Here is a 16,786-nt window from a genome sequence, read left to right on the forward strand (position 1 = left end):
TTCTCTTCCATACACCGGCACTGGAAGTTGTCGCCCCATTCGGGGACCCTCATAGGCACTGGAAGTTGTCGCCCCATTCGGGGACCCTCATAGGCACTGGAAGTTGTCGCCCCATTCGGGGACCCTCATAGGCACTGGAAGTTGTCGCCCCATTCGGGGACCCTCATAGGCACTGGAAGTTGTCGCCCCATTCGGGGACCCTCATAGGCACTGGAAGTTGTCGCCCCATTCGGGGACCCTCATAGGCACTGGAAGTTGTCGCCCCATTCGGGGACCCTCATAGGCACTGGAAGTTGTCGCCCCATTCGGGGACCCTCATAGGCACTGGAAGTTGTCGCCCCATTTGAGGACCCTCATAGGCACAGGAAGTTATCGCCCCATTCGGGGACCCTCATAGGCACTGGAAGTTGTCGCCCCATTCGGGGACCCTCATAGGCACTGGAAGTTGTCGCCCCATTCGGGGACCCTCATAGGCACTGGAAGTTGTCGCCCCATTCAGGGACCCTCATAGGCACTGGAAGTTGTCGCCCCATTTGAGGACCCTCACTGGATTTTGTTTCCGCAGGAGCGGCGGCCGGCGGTGAATGGACGGGATCCCAGATCGACAGCGGAGATCCCCCCGGAGGAGAGACATGGTGTGATGCAGCGTCTTGTCCCCTCTGATCCACAGGTGGCTGTAGGACTTTGCAGGGTCCCGGGGAGTTCCAGGCGGTGAGGACCCCCGCAGCGCACTCTCCAGGATGTCCGGCTGCAGACTGACCAACACGAACGGATTCCCGGAGGAGCCCAGAATGGAGACCGGGGACGTCAACCGCATCATGAGGCACCTTGAGACCGGGACCGTGCTGACGCTGTTCTACCAGAAGAAGTCCCAGCGCCCCGAGAGGAGGACCTTCCAGCTGAGGCTCGACACCAGGCAGGTGGTCTGGTACAGGACCCCCGAAAAGGTGGAAGGGGAAAGTAAGTAGAGCGCAGCAGTGTACAGATGTAGCAGAGGGGAACGTGTCACCGAGGCATCACGACTGAACGTAATAGATGTGACCTGCAGTCCTATGTAACACCACAGATAACACAGTGATAACTCTCTGAGTACAGATAATGTATAGATGTGACCTGCAGTCCTATGTAACACCACAGATAACACAGTGATAACTCTCTGAGTACAGATAATGTATAGATGTGACCTGCAGTCCTATGTAACACCACAGATAACACAGTGATAACTCTCTGAGTACAGATAATGTATAGATGTGACCTGCAGTCCTATGTAACACCACAGATAACACAGTGATAACTCTCTGAGTACAGATAATGTATAGATGTGACCTGCAGTCCTATGTAACACCACAGATAACACAGTGATAACTCTCTGAGTACAGATAATGTATAGATGTGACCTGCAGTCCTATGTAACACCACAGATAACAGTGATAACTCTCTGAGTACAGATAATGTATAGATGTGACCTGCAGTCCTATGTAACACCACAGATAACAGTGATAACTCTGAGTACAGATAATGTATAGATGTGACCTGCAGTCCTATGTAACACCACAGATAACAGTGATAACTCTGAGTACAGATAATGTATAGATGTGACCTGCAGTCCTATGTAACACCACAGATAACAGTGATAACTCTCTGAGTACAGATAATGTATAGATGTGACCTGCAGTCCTATGTAACACCACAGATAACAGTGATAACTCTCTGAGTACAGATAATGTATAGATGTGACCTGCAGTCCTATGTAACACCACAGATAACAGTGATAACTCTCTGAGTACAGATAATGTATAGATGTGACCTGCAGTCCTATGTAACACCACAGATAACACAGTGATAACTCTCTGAGTACAGATAATGTATAGATGTGACCTGCAGTCCTATGTAACACCACAGATAACAGTGATAACTCTCTGAGAACAGATAATGTATAGATGTGACCTGCAGTCCTATGTAACACCACAGATAACACAGTGATAACTCTCTGAGTACAGATAATGTATAGATGTGACCTGCAGTCCTATGTAACACCACAAATAACAGTGATAACTCTCTGAGTACAGATAATGTATAGATGTGACCTGCAGTCCTATGTAACACCACAGATAACACAGTGATAACTCTCTGAGTACAGATAATGTATAGATGTGACCTGCAGTCCTATGTAACACCACAGATAACAGTGATAACTCTCTGAGTACAGATAATGTAGTAGATGTGACCTGCAGTCCTATGTAACACCACAGATAACACAGTGATAACTCTCTGAGTACAGATAATGTATAGATGTGACCTGCAGTCCTATGTAACACCACAGATAACACAGTGATATCTCTCTGAGTACAGATAATATAGTAGATGTGACCTGCAGTCCTATGTAACACCATAGATTACAGTGATAACTCTCTGAGTACAGATAATGTATAGATGTGACCTGCAGTCCTATGTAACACCACAGATAACAGTGATAACTCTGAATACAGATAATGTATAGATGTGACCTGCAGTCCTATGTAACACCACAGATAACAGTGATAACTCTCTGAGTACAGATAATGTATAGATGTGACCTGCAGTCCTATGTAACACCACAGATAACACAGTGATAACTCTCTGAGTACAGATAATGTATAGATGTGACCTGCAGTCCTATGTAACACCACAGATAACACAGTGATAACTCTCTGAGTACAGATAATGTATAGATGTGACCTGCAGTCCTATGTAACACCACAGATAACACAGTGATAACTCTCTGAGTACAGATAATGTATAGATGTCACCTGCAGTCCTATGTAACACCACAGATAACACAGTGATAACTCTCTGAGTACAGATAATGTAGTAGATGTGACCTGCAGTCCTATGTAACACCACAGATAACAGTGATAACTCTCTGAGTACAGATAATGTATAGATGTGACCTGCAGTCCTATGTAACACCACAGATAACACAGTGATAACTCTCTGAGTACAGATCATGTATAGATGTGACCTGCAGTCCTATGTAACACCACAGATAACAGTGATAACTCTCTGAGTACAGATAATGTATAGATGTGACCTGCAGTCCTATGTAACACCACAGATAACACAGTGATAACTCTCTGAGTACAGATAATGTATAGATGTGACCTGCAGTCCTATGTAACACCACAGATAACACAGTGATAACTCTCTGAGTACAGATAATGTATAGATGTGACCTGCAGTCCTATGTAACACTACAGATAACACAGTGATAACTCTCTGAGTACAGATAATGTAATAGATGTGACCTGCAGTCCTATGTAACACCACAGATAACACAGTGATAACTCTCTGAGTACAGATAATGTATAGATGTGACCTGCAGTCCTATGTAACACCACAGAGAACAGTGATAACTCTCTGAGTACAGATAATGTATAGATGTGACCTGCAGTCCTATGTAACACCACAGATAACAGTGATAACTCTCTGAGTACAGATAATGTAGTAGATGTGACCTGCAGTCCTATGTAACACCACAGATAACAGTGATAACTCTCTGAGTACAGATAATGTATAGATGTGACCTGCAGTCCTATGTAATACCACAGATAACAGTGATAACTCTCTGAGTACAGATAATGTATAGATGTGACCTGCAGTCCTATGTAACACCACAGATAACAGTGATAACTCTCTGAGTACAGATAATGTATAGATGTGACCTGCAGTCCTATGTAACACCACAGATAACACAGTGATAACTCTCTGAGTACAGATAATATATAGATGTGACCTGCAGTCCTATGTAACACCACAGATAACACAGTGATAACTCTCTGAGTACAGATAATATATAGATGTGACCTGCAGTCCTATGTAACACCACAGATAACAGTGATAACTCTCTGAGTATAGATAATGTATAGATGTGACCTGCAGTCCTATGTAACACCACAGATAACACAGTGATAACTCTCTGAGTACAGATAATGTATAGATGTGACCTGCAGTCCTATGTAATACCACAGATAACAGTGATAACTCTCTGAGTACAGATAATGTATAGATGTTACCTGCAGTCCTATGTAACACCACAGATAACACAGTGATAACTCTCTGAGTACAGATAATGTATAGATGTGACCTGCAGTCCTATGTAACACCACAGATAACACAGTGATAACTCTCTGAGTACAGATAATGTATAGATGTTACCTGCAGTCCTATGTAACACCACAGATAACACAGTGATAACTCTCTGAGTACAGATAATGTATAGATGTGACCTGCAGTCCTATGTAACACCACAGATAACACAGTGATAACTCTCTGAGTACAGATAATGTATAGATGTTACCTGCAGTCCTATGTAACACCACAGATAACACAGTGATAACTCTCTGAGTACAGATAATGTATAGATGTGACCTGCAGTCCTATGTAACACCACAGATAACACAGTGATAACTCTCTGAGTACAGATAATATATAGATGTGACCTGCAGTCCTATGTAACACCACAGATAACAGTGATAACTCTCTGAGTACAGATAATGTATAGATGTGACCTGCAGTCCTATGTAACACCACAGATAACACAGTGATAACTCTCTGAGTACAGATAATGTATAGATGTGACCTGCAGTCCTATGTAACACCACAGATAACACAGTGATAACTCTCTGAGTACAGATAATGTAGTAGATGTGACCTGCAGTCCTATGTAACACCACAGATAACACAGTGATAACTCTCTGAGTACAGATAATGTATAGATGTGACCTGCAGTCCTATGTAACACCACAGATAACACAGTGATATCTCTCTGAGTACAGATAATGTATAGATGGGACCTGCAGTCCTATGTAATATGTGAACAGTCTCACATACGTCCGGGTGCAGACATATCAGGTGGTTGGAGTTCTGTGCCTTATTTCTTGGGGTCCGGGCTCTGTCACCTTGTGGGGCCCTTTCCCATCATGCTCTGCTCCTCTATCTCACATATCAGGGGATGAGACTGCGGACCCCCGGCCATACATGGGGGTCACAGGACAATAAACACTGACCCCAGAGCGTCCGGTCATTTATAAAGTGATATGATTCAGCCAACTTTCTGTTTAGATTTAAAGGGGTACTCCAGTTTAGGATACTGTATTTCCTATCCTAAGTGTCTGGCCGCGGCCCCCGCAATCTCCTACCCAGCGCCCTGACTCTCTTCGCGCACAGAGCAGTGTTCAGTCCATTCATCTCTGTGGGAGAGCCTGAGATACACGAGTACAGCCTAGAGATGAATGGAGGGCGCTGCTCAGGAGATTGCAGGGGGTCAAAACAGTCGGACCCCCCACAATCAGACACTTATCCCCGTCCTTTGAATAGTGGACACATTTTCGTAAACTGGAGTACTCCTTTAAGCTCGTAGGTTTTTATTTGTGTATTTTGACGTTTTGCTCCTGTTTTCACTATGTTTTTGCTTATGTTTTTATATTTAGGGCCTTATTTGTCGGTTTAGCTGAGGTGATGGCGGTTTGTGCAGCGGCGCTTCAGGTTGGGTGATGGCGGTTTGTGCGGCGGCGCTTCAGGTTGGGTGATGGCGGTTTGTGCGGCGGCACTTCAGGTTGGGTGATGGCGGTTTGTGCGGCGGCGCTTCAGGTTGGGTGATGGCGGTTTGTGCGGCGGCGCTTCAGGTTGGGTGATGGCGGTTTGTGCGGCGGCGCTTCAGGTTGGGTGATGGCGGTTTGTGCGGCGGCGCTTCAGGTTGGGTGATGGCGGTTTGTGCGGCGGCGCTTCAGGTTGGGTGATGGCGGTTTGTGCGGCGGCGCTTCAGGTTGGGTGATGGCGGTTTGTGCGGCGGCGCTTCAGGTTGGGTGATGGCGGTTTGTGCGGCGGCGCTTCAGGTTGGGTGATGGCGGTTTGTGCAGCGGCGCTTCAGGTTGGGTGATGGCGGTTTGTGCGGCGGCGCTTCAGGTTGGGTGATGGCGGTTTGTGCGGCGCTTCAGGTTGGGTGATGGCGGTTTGTGCAGCGGCGCTTCAGGTTGGGTGATGGCGGTTTGTGCGGCGGCGCTTCAGGTTGGGTGATGGCGGTTTGTGCGGCGGCGCTTCAGGTTGGGTGATGACGGTTTGTGCGGCGGCGCTTCAGGTTGGGTGATGGCGGTTTGTGCGGCGGCGCTTCAGGTTGGGTGATGGCGGTTTGTGCGGCGGCGCTTCAGGTTGGGTGATGGCGGTTTGTGCGGCGGCGCTTCAGGTTGGGTGATGGCGGTTTGTGCGGCGGCGCTTCAGGTTGGGTGATGGCGTTTGTGCGGCGGCGCTTCAGGTTGGGTGATGGCGGTTTGTGCGGCAGCGCTTCAGGTTGGGTGATGGCGGTTTGTGCAGCGCTTCAGGTTGGGTGATGGCGGTTTGTGCGGCGGCGCTTCAGGTTGGGTGATGGCGGTTTGTGCGGCGGCGCTTCAGGTTGGGTGATGGCGGTTTGTGCGGCGGCGCTTCAGGTTGGGTGATGGCTGTTTGTGCGGCAGCGCTTCAGGTTGGGTGATGGCGGTTTGTGCGGCGGCGCTTCAGGTTGGGTGATGGCGGTTTGTGCGGCGGCGCTTCAGGTTGGGTGATGGCGGTTTGTGCGGCGGCGCTTCAGGTTGGGTGATGGCGGTTTGTGCGGCGGCGCTTCAGGTTGGGTGATGGCGGTTTGTGCGGCGCTTCAGGTTGGGTGATGGCGGTTTGTGCGGCGGCGCTTCAGGTTGGGTGATGGCGGTTTGTGCGGCGGTGCTTCAGGTTGGGTGATGGCGGTTTGTGCGGCGGTGCTTCAGGTTGGGTGATGGCGGTTTGTGCGGCGGTGCTTCAGGTTGGGTGATGGCGGTTTGTGCGGCGGTGCTTCAGGTTGGGTGAGGCGTACACGTGGGCAGATAAATCTATTGATACCTCTTACATCTTACCCTTCAGTTTTCTGACCCGGCGCGCTGCACAATTTACATACACATTTGGCAACCTGCGCGCAACATCTGGACAAATGTATCACGCAATAAAATGAAGTAACAGGAAGGCTAAAAAAGTGACTCCAAATCCATCGCGACAAATAAAACCTGTGTCACCAGATTCACAATCCCCAGAGGCATTCTGATACGTCCTGAACTGGCTGATAACAGGGAGCAATAGTCCAACAGGCCTCAGGGTGGTCTGTGCTGTGATCCCCCCCTCAGGGTGGTCTGTGCTGTGATCCCCCCCTCAGGGTGGTCTGTGCTGTGATCCCCCCCTCAGGGTGGTCTGTGCTGTGATCCCCCCCTCAGGGTGGTCTGTGCTGTGATCCCCCCCTCAGGGTGGTCTGTGCTGTGATCCCCCCTCAGGGTGGTCTGTGCTGTGATCCCCCCCTCAGGGTGGTCTGTGCTGTGATCCCCCCCTCAGGGTGGTCTGTCCTGTGATCCCCCCCCCCTCAGGGTGGTCTGTGCTGTGATCCCCCCTCCTCAGGGTGGTCCGTGCTGTGATCCCCTCCTCAGGGTGGTCTGTGCTGTGATCTCCCCCTCAGGGTGGTCTGTCCTGTGATCCCCCCCCCCTCAGGGTGGTCTGTGCTGTGATCCCCCCTCCTCAGGGTGGTCCGTGCTGTGATCCCCTCCTCAGGGTGGTCTGTGCTGTGATCTCCCCCTCAGGGTGGTCTGTGCTGTGATCTCCCCCTCAGGGTGGTCTGTGCTGTGATCTCCCCCTCAGGGTGGTCTGTGCTGTGATCTCCCCCTCAGGGTGGTCTGTGCTGTGATCTCCCCCTCAGGGTGGTCTGTGCTGTGATCTCCCCCTCAGGGTGGTCTGTGCTGTGATCTCCCCCTCAGGGTGGTCTGTGCTGTGATCTCCCCCTCAGGGTGGTCTGTGCTGTGATCTCCCCGTCAGGGTGGTCTGTGCTGTGATCTCCCCCTCAGGGGGGTCTGTGCTGTGATCTCCCCCTCAGGGTGGTCTGTGCTGTGATCCCCTCCTCAGGGTGGTCTGTGCTGTGATCCCCCCCCCCCTCAGGGTGGTCTGTGCTGTGATCTCCCCCTCAGGGTGGTCTGTGCTGTGACCCCCCCCCCTCCTCAGGGTGGTCTGTGCTGTGATTCCCCCCTCAGGGTGGTCTGTGCTGTGATCTCCCCCTCAGGGTGGTTTGTGCTGTGATCCCCTCCTCAGGGTGGTCTGTGCTGTGATCTCCCCCTCAGGGTGGTCTGTGCTGTGATCCCCCCCCCCCTCAGGGTGGTCTGTGCTGTGATCCCCCCCTCAGGGTGGTCTGTGCTGTGATCTCCCCCTCAGGGTGGTCTCTGCTGTGATCCCCCCCTCAGGGTGGTTTGTGCTGTGATCCCCCCCCCCCTCAGGGTGGTCTGTGCTGTGATCTCCTCCTCAGGGTGGTCTGTGCTGTGATCCCCTCCTCAGGGTGATCTGTGCTGTGATCCCCCCTCAGGGTGGTCTGTGCTGTGATCCCCCCTCAGGGTGGTCTGTGCTGTGACCTCCCCCTCAGGGTGGTCTGTGCTGTGACCCCCCCCCCCCCTCCTCAGGGTGGTCTGTGCTGTGTTCCCCCCCTCAGGGTGGTCTGTGCTGTGATCTCCCCTCAGGGTGGTCTGTGCTGTGATCCCCCCCTCAGGGTGGTCTGTGCTGTGATCCCCCCCTCAGGGTGGTCTGTCCTGTGATCCCCCCCCCCTCAGGGTGGTCTGTGCTGTGATCCCCCCTCCTCAGGGTGGTCCGTGCTGTGATCCCCTCCTCAGGGTGGTCTGTGCTGTGATCTCCCCCTCAGGGTGGTCTGTGCTGTGATCTCCCCCTCAGGGTGGTCTGTGCTGTGATCTCCCCCTCAGGGTGGTCTGTGCTGTGATCTCCCCCTCAGGGTGGTCTGTGCTGTGATCTCCCCCTCAGGGTGGTCTGTGCTGTGATCTCCCCCTCAGGGTGGTCTGTGCTGTGATCTCCCCCTCAGGGTGGTCTGTGCTGTGATCTCCCCCTCAGGGTGGTCTGTGCTGTGATCTCCCCTTCAGGGTGGTCTGTGCTGTGATCTCCCCCTCAGGGGGGTCTGTGCTGTGATCTCCCCCTCAGGGTGGTCTGTGCTGTGATCCCCTCCTCAGGGTGGTCTGTGCTGTGATCCCCCCCCCCCCTCAGGGTGGTCTGTGCTGTGATCTCCCCCTCAGGGTGGTCTGTGCTGTGACCCCCCCCCCCTCCTCAGGGTGGTCTGTGCTGTGATTCCCCCCTCAGGGTGGTCTGTGCTGTGATCTCCCCCTCAGGGTGGTTTGTGCTGTGATCCCCTCCTCAGGGTGGTCTGTGCTGTGATCTCCCCCTCAGGGTGGTCTGTGCTGTGATCCCCCCCCCTCAGGGTGGTCTGTGCTGTGATCCCCCCCTCAGGGTGGTCTGTGCTGTGATCTCCCCCTCAGGGTGGTCTCTGCTGTGATCCCCCCCTCAGGGTGGTTTGTGCTGTGATCCCCCCCCCCTCAGGGTGGTCTGTGCTGTGATCTCCTCCTCAGGGTGGTCTGTGCTGTGATCCCCTCCTCAGGGTGATCTGTGCTGTGATCCCCCCCTCAGGGTGGTCTGTGCTGTGATCCCCCCTCAGGGTGGTCTGTGCTGTGATCCCCCCTCAGGGTGGTCTGTGCTGTGACCTCCCCCTCAGGGTGGTCTGTGCTGTGACCCCCCCCCTCCTCAGGGTGGTCTGTGCTGTGTTCCCCCCCTCAGGGTGGTCTGTGCTGTGATCTCCCCCTCAGGGTGGTTTGTGCTGTGATCTCCTCCTCAGGGTGGTCTGTGCTGTGATCTCCCCCTCAGGGTGGTCTGTGCTGTGATCTCCCCCTCAGGGTGGTTTGTGCTGTGATCCCCCCCTCAGGGTTGTCTGTGCTGTGATCCCCCCTCAGGGTGGTCTGTGCTGTGATTCCCCCCCCCCCCCTCAGGGTGGTCTGTGCTGTGATCCCCTCCTCAGAGTGGTCTGTGCTGTGATCTCCCCCTCAGGGTGGTCTGTGCTGTGATCTCCCCCTCAGGGTGGTCTGTGCTGTGATCTCCCCCTCAGGGTGGTCTGTGCTGTGATCCCCCCTCAGGGTGGTCTGTGCTGTGATCCCCCCCTTCAGGGTGGTCTGTGCTGTGATCCCCCCTCAGGGTGGTCTGTGCTGTGATCCCCTCCTCAGGGTGGTCTGTGCTGTGATCCCCCCTCAGGGTGGTCTGTGCTGTGATCCCCCCCTCAGGGTGGTCTGTCCTGTGATCCCCCCCCTCAGGGTGGTCTATGCTGTGATCCCCCCCACCCCCTCAGGGTGGTCTGTGCTGTGATCCCTCCTCAGGGTGGTCTGTGCTGTGATCCCCTCCTCAGGGTGGTCTGTGCTGTGATCTCCTCCTCAGGGTGGTCTGTGCTGTGATTCCCCCCTCAGGGTGGTCTGTGCTGTGATCCCCTCCTCAGGGTGGTCTGTGCTGCGATCCCCCCCTCAGGGTGGTCTGTGCTGTGATCCCCCCCTCAGGGTGGTCTGTGCTGTGATCTCCCCCTCAGGGTGGTCTGTGCTGTGATCTCCCCCTCAGGGTGGTTTGTGCTGTGATCCCCCCCTCAGGGTTGTCTGTGCTGTGATCCCCCCTCAGGGTGGTCTGTGCTGTGATTCCCCCCCCCCCTCAGGGTGGTCTGTGCTATGATCCCCTCCTCAGGGTGGTCTGTGCTGTGATCCCCCCCTCAGGGTGGTCTGTGCTGTGATCTCCTCCTCAGGGTGGTCTGTGCTGTGATCTCCTCCTCAGGGTGGTCTGTGCTGCGATCTCCCCTTCAGGGTGGTCTGTGCTGCGATCCCCCCCTCAGGGTGGTCTGTGCTGTGATCCCCTCCTCAGGGTGGTCTGTGCTGTGATCCCCCCTCAGGGTGGTCTGTGCTGTGATCTCCTCCTCAGGGTGGTCTGTGCTGTGATCCCCCCCTCAGAGTGGTCTGTGCTGTGATCTCCCCCTCAGGGTGGTTTGTGCTGTGATCTCCTCCTCAGGGTGGTCTGTGCTGTGATCCCCCCTCAGGGTGGTCTGTGCTGCGATCTCCCCTTCAGGGTGGTCTGTGCTGCGATCCCCCCCTCAGGGTGGTCTGTGCTGTGATCCCCTCCTCAGGGTGGTCTGTGCTGTGATCCCCTCCTCAGGGTGGTCTGTGCTGTGATCCCCCCTCAGGGTGGTCTGTGCTGTGATCTCCTCCTCAGGGTGGTCTGTGCTGTGATCCCCCCTCAGGGTGGTCTGTGCTGTGATCCCCTCCTCAGGGTGTTCTGTGCTGTGATCCCTCCTCAGAGTGGTTTGTGCTGTGATCCCCTCCTCAGGGTGGTCTGTGCTGTGATCCCCCCTCAGGGTGGTCTGTGCTGCGATCCCCCCCTCAGGGTGGTCTGTGCTGTGATCTCCCCCTCAGGGTGGTCTGTGCTGTGATCTCCCCCTCAGGGTGGTCTGTGCTGTGATCTCCCCCTCAGGGTGGTTTGTGCTGTGATCCCCCCCTCAGGGTTGTCTGTGCTGTGATCCCCCGTCATGGTGGTCTGTGCTGTGATTACCCCCCCCCCCCCCCCCTCAGGGTGGTCTGTGCTGTGATCCCCTCCTCAGGGTGGTCTGTGCTGTGATCCCCCCCTCAGGGTGGTCTGTGCTGTGATCCCCCCCCTCAGGGTGGTCTGTGCTGTGATCCCCCCTCAGGGTGGTTTGTGCTGTGATCCCCCCCTCAGGGTTGTCTGTGCTGTGATCCCCCGTCAGGGTGGTCTGTGCTGTGATTCCCCCCCCCCCCTCAGGGTGGTCTGTGCTGTGATCCCCTCCTCAGGGTGGTCTGTGCTGTGATCTCCCCCTCAGGGTGGTCTGTGCTGTGATCTCCCCCTCAGGGTGGTTTGTGCTGTGATCCCCCCCTCAGGGTTGTCTGTGCTGTGATCCCCCGTCAGGGTGGTCTGTGCTGTGATTACCCCCCCCCCCTCAGGGTGGTCTGTGCTGTGATCCCCTCCTCAGGGTGGTCTGTGCTGTGATCCCCCCCTCAGGGTGGTCTGTGCTGTGATCCCCCCCTCAGGGTTGTCTGTGCTGTGGTCCCCCGTCAGGGTGGTCTGTGCTGTGATTCCCCCCCCCCCCCCCCAGGGTGGTCTGTGCTGTGATCCCCTCCTCAGGGTGGTCTGTGCTGTGATCCCCCCTCAGGGTGGTCTGTGCTGTGATCCCCCCTCAGGGTTGTCTGTGCTGTGATCCCCCCCTCAGGGTGGTCTGTGCTGTGATCCCCCCTCAGGGTGGTCTGTGCTGTGATCCCCCCTCAGGGTGGTCTGTGCTGTGACCTCCCCCTCAGGGTGGTCTGTGCTGTGATCTCCCCCTCAGGGTGGTCTGTGCTGTGATCCCCTCCTCAGGGTGGTCTGTGCTGTGATCCCCCCCCTCAGGGTGGTTTGTGCTGTGATCCCCTCCTCAGGGTGGTCTGTGCTGTGATCTCCCCCTCAGGGTGGTCTGTGCTGTGACCCCCCCCCCCCTCCTCAGGGTGGTCTGTGCTGTGATCCCCCCCTCAGAGTGGTCTGTGCTGTGATCTCCCCCTCAGGGTGGTTTGTGCTGTGATCCCCCCTCAGGGTGGTCTGTGCTGTGATCCCCCCCCTCAGGGTGGTCTGTGCTGTGATCTCCCCCTCAGGGTGGTCTGTGCTGCGATCTCCCCTTCAGGGTGGTCTGTGCTGCGATCCCCCCCTCAGGGTGGTCTGTGCTGTGATCCCCTCCTCAGGGTGGTCTGGGCTGCGATCCCCCCCTCAGGGTGGTCTGTGCTGTGATCTCCTCCTCAGGGTGGTCTGTGCTGTGATCCCCCCTCAGGGTGGTCTGTGCTGTGATCCCCTCCTCAGGGTGGTCTGTGCTGTGATCCCCCCTCAGGGTGGTCTGTGCTGTGATCCCCTCCTCAGAGTGGTTTGTGCTGTGATCCCCCCCTCAGGGTGGTCTGTGCTGTGATCTCCCCCTCAGGGTGGTCTGTGCTGTGATCTCCCCCTCAGGGTGGTTTGTGCTGTGATCCCCCCCTCAGGGTTGTCTGTGCTGTGATCCCCCGTCAGGGTGGTCTGTGCTGTGATTCCCCCCCCCCCCCTCAGGGGGGTCTGTGCTGTGATCCCCTCCTCAGGGTGGTCTGTGCTGTGATCCCCCCCTCAGGGTGGTCTGTGCTGTGATCCCCCCCTCAGGGTGGTCTGTGCTGTGATCCCCCCCCCCCCCCTCAGGGTGGTCTGTGCTGTGATCCCCCCTCAGGGTGGTTTGTGCTGTGATCTCCCCCTCAGGGTTGTCTGTGCTGTGATCCCCCCCTCAGGGTGGTTTGTGCTGTGATCTCCCCCTCAGGGTGGTCTGTGCTGTGATCCCCTCCTCAGGGTGGTCTGTGCTGTGATCCCCCCCTCAGGGTTGTCTGTGCTGTGATCCCCCGTCAGGGTGGTCTGTGCTGTGATTCCCCCCCCCTCAGGGTGGTCTGTGCTGTGATCCCCTCCTCAGGGTGGTCTGTGCTGTGATCCCCCCCTCAGGGTGGTCTGTGCTGTGATCCCCTCCTCAGGGTGGTCTGTGCTGTGATCCCCCCTCAGGGTGGTTTGTGCTGTGATCCCCTCCTCAGGGTGGTCTGTGCTGTGATCTCCCCCTCAGGGTGGTCTGTGCTGTGATCTCCCCCTCAGGGTGGTCTGTGCTTTGACCCCCCCCCCCTCCTCAGGGTGGTCTGTGCTGTGATCCCCCCCTCAGGGTGGTCTGTGCTGTGATCTCCCCCTCAGGGTGGTTTGTGCTGTGATCTCCTCCTCAGGGTGGTCTGTGCTGTGATCTCCCCCTCAGGGTGGTCTGTGCTGTGATCCCCCCTCAGGGTGGTCTGTGCTGTGATCTCCCCCTCAGGGTGGTCTGTGCTGTGATCTCCCCTTCAGGGTGGTCTGTGCTGCGATCCCCTCCTCAGGGTGGTCTGTGCTGTGATCCCCCCCTCAGGGTGGTTTGTGCTGTGATGCCCTCCTCAGGGTGGTCTGTGCTGTGATCCCCCCCCCCCCCTCAGGGTGGTCTGTGCTGTGATCCCCCCTCAGGGTGGTCTGTGCTGCGATCTCCCCTTCAGGGTGGTCTGTGCTGCGATCCCCCCCTCAGGGTGGTCTGTGCTGTGATCCCCCCTCAGGGTGGTCTGTGCTGTGATCCCCCCCTCAGGGTGGTTTGTGCTGTGATGCCCTCCTCAGGGTGGTCTGTGCTGTGATCCCCCCCTCAGGGTGGTCTGTGCTGTGATCTCCCCCTCAGGGTGGTCTGTGCTGTGATCTCCCCCTCAGGGTGGTCTGTGCTGTGATCTCCCCCTCAGGGTGGTCTGTGCTGTGATCCCCCCCCTCAGGGTGGTCTGTGCTGTGATCCCCCCCCCCCTCAGGGTGGTCTGTGCTGTGATCCCCCCCTCAGGGTGGTCTGTGCTGTGATCCCCTCCTCAGGGTGGTCTGTGCTGCGATCCCCCCTCAGGGTGGTCTGTGCTGTGATCCCCTCCTCAGGGTGGTCTGTGCTGTGATCCCCTCCTCAGGGTGGTCTGTGCTGTGATCCCCTCCTCAGGGTGGTCTGTGCTGTGATCCCCTCCTCAGGGTGGTCTGTGCTGTGATCCCCCGTCAGGGTGGTCTGTGCTGTGATCCCCCCTCCTCAGGGTGGTCCGTGCTGTGATCCCCCCTCAGGGTGGTCTGTGCTGTGATCCCCTCCTCAGGGTGGTCTGTGCTGTGATCCCCCCCTCAGGGTGGTCTGTGCTGTGATCTCCCCCTCAGGGTGGTCTGTGCTGTGATCCCCCCCCTCAGGGTGGTCTGTGCTGTGATCCCCCCTCAGGGTGGTCTGTGCTGTGATCCCCCCCCCCCTCAGGGTGGTCTGTGCTGTGATCCCCCCCTCATGGTGGTCTGTGCTGTGATCCCCCCCTCAGGGTGGTCTGTGCTGTGATCCCCCCCCCCCCTCCTCAGGGTGGTCTGTGCTGTGATCTCCCCCTCAGGGTGGTCTGTGCTGTGATCTCCCCCTCAGGGTGGTCTGTGCTGTGATCCCCCCCTCAGGGTGGTCTGTGCTGTGATCCCCCCCCCCCTCCTCAGGGTGGTCTGTGCTGTGATCTCCCCCTCAGGGTGGTCTGTGCTGTGATCTCCCCCTCAGGGTGGTCTGTGCTGTGATCGCCCCCTCAGGGTGGTCTGTGCTGTGATCTCCCCCTCAGGGTGGTCTGTGCTGTGATCTCCCCCTCAGGGTGGTCTGTGCTGTGATCTCCCCCTCAGGGTGGTCTGTGCTGTGATCGCCCCCTCAGGGTGGTCTGTGCTGTGATCTCCCCCTCAGGGTGGTCTGTGCTGTGATCTCCCCCTCAGGGTGGTCTGTGCTGTGATCTCCCCCTCAGGGTGGTTTGTGCTGTGATCCCCTCCTCAGGGTGGTCTGTGCTGTGATCCCCTCCTCAGGGTGGTCTGTGCTGTGATCCCCCCCTCAGGGTGGTTTGTGCTGTGATTCCCCGTACCCCCCCCCCCCCCCTCAGGGTGGTCTGTACTGTGATCCCCCCCTCAGGGTGGTTTGTGCTGTGATTCCCCGTCCCCCCCCCCCCCCTCAGGGTGGTCTGTGCTGTGATCCCCCCTCAGGGTGGTCTGTTGTGGTGTCTACAAGAAGCGCAGAGGGTCATGCTGGGTGTAGTAGTTGTTTATGTAGGTCATGTGACAGGGTGGGGTTTCTATCAGTTTATAGAACAATAGTGAACTCCTTGTGTAAATCCAATAAGACGCTTCGATACAGATAGAAGAATGGATATTTGGTCACTGTCCCTTTTAAAGCTTTTGTATCAGCTTTATCGAATTTAGGCGCCTCCCCACACGTGGACGTTATCTGTAATGTAGATGTCAATGTTCTCTGGGTCTCAGTCCTGATAAGGAACTTTACAGGGGCAGGGGACAAAAGGTGGCCTTAAAGGGGTACTCTGAAAAAAACTGTGACCCATAACTGAATGTGATCTGAGCTCCTCAACTCGGCACTCTTATCCCTTCTCAGCGCTGATCGCTGTTAGGGGTGAGAATTAGGGTTAGAGGTTAAAATTAGGGGTGAGGATTAGGGTTAGGGGTGAGGATAAGGGGTTAAGATTAGGGTTAGGAGTAAGGATTAGGTGTTATGGTTAGGGTTAGGATTAGGGGTTAAGAATAGGGGTTAGAGGTTAAAATTAGGGGTTAGGGTCAGGATTAGGGGTTTGGATAAAGGGTTAAGATTAGGGTTAGAGGTTAGGATTAGGGGTTAGGGGTTAAGATTAGGGATTAGGATTAGGGATTAGGATTAGGGATTAGGGTTACGTTCACACAAGCAGATCCCCAGTGCGTACTACGCTGCGGATCTGCCACTGAAGGACCACTGTATGCTGCCTTTACAGGTGCCTGCAATCCGCCGCTATGAGCAGACACACTGCGATGTTCGAGTCGCCGCACGCATGCGCAGTATACTCGCACATGGCGGCTTCTCTCGGCCTAGGTCAGGGAGCAGGGGGGGGGGGGCGACCGCGATGTGTGCGAGTACACCACCACGCGCGGTAATTTACACATTTCAGCAGTGTCTGCTCGTAGCGGTGTATTGACGATCCGAGCAGACACATCTAAAGGCATCCTGTAGGGGTCCTTCAGCGGCGGATCTGCAGCATAATAAAGGCTGTGGATCCGCTTGTGTGAACATACCCTTAGGGGTTAAAATTAGGGTTAAAGGTTAAAATTAGGAGTAAGGATTAGGAGTTATGGTTAGGATTAGAAATAGCAGATAGGATTAGGAGTAAGGATTAGGGGTTAGGATTAGGAATAGCGGTTAGGATTAGGGGTTATGGTTAGGGTTAGGATTATGGGTTAGGATTTGGGTTAGGGTTAAGATTAGAAATAGCGGATAGGATTAGGAGTAAGGATTAGGGGTTATAGTTAGGATTAGGATTAGGGGTAGCAGTTAGGATTAGGGGTTAGGATTTGGGTTAGGGTTAGAATT

At 55.7% G+C, this 16,786-nt stretch overlaps 1 protein-coding gene across 2 annotated transcripts in view; it reads left to right on the forward strand.

Moving 5' to 3' along the window:
• Nucleotides 1-462: 462 nt before the first annotated feature.
• The window catches only part of LOC130274495 (1-phosphatidylinositol 4,5-bisphosphate phosphodiesterase gamma-1-like), a 166,953-nt gene continuing 150,629 nt past the window's right edge, over nt 463-16,786 (forward strand). For both annotated transcript variants that reach the window (XM_056522901.1, XM_056522900.1), the window contains exon 1: nt 463-960. In XM_056522901.1, coding sequence (XP_056378876.1) covers nt 741-960 — 220 coding nt within the window. In that variant the 5' untranslated portion in view covers nt 463-740. The remainder of the gene's footprint in view (nt 961-16,786) is intronic.

This window comes from Hyla sarda, chromosome 5 (genome assembly GCF_029499605.1).
Source record: "Hyla sarda isolate aHylSar1 chromosome 5, aHylSar1.hap1, whole genome shotgun sequence".
Lineage (NCBI taxonomy): Eukaryota > Metazoa > Chordata > Amphibia > Anura > Hylidae > Hyla > Hyla sarda.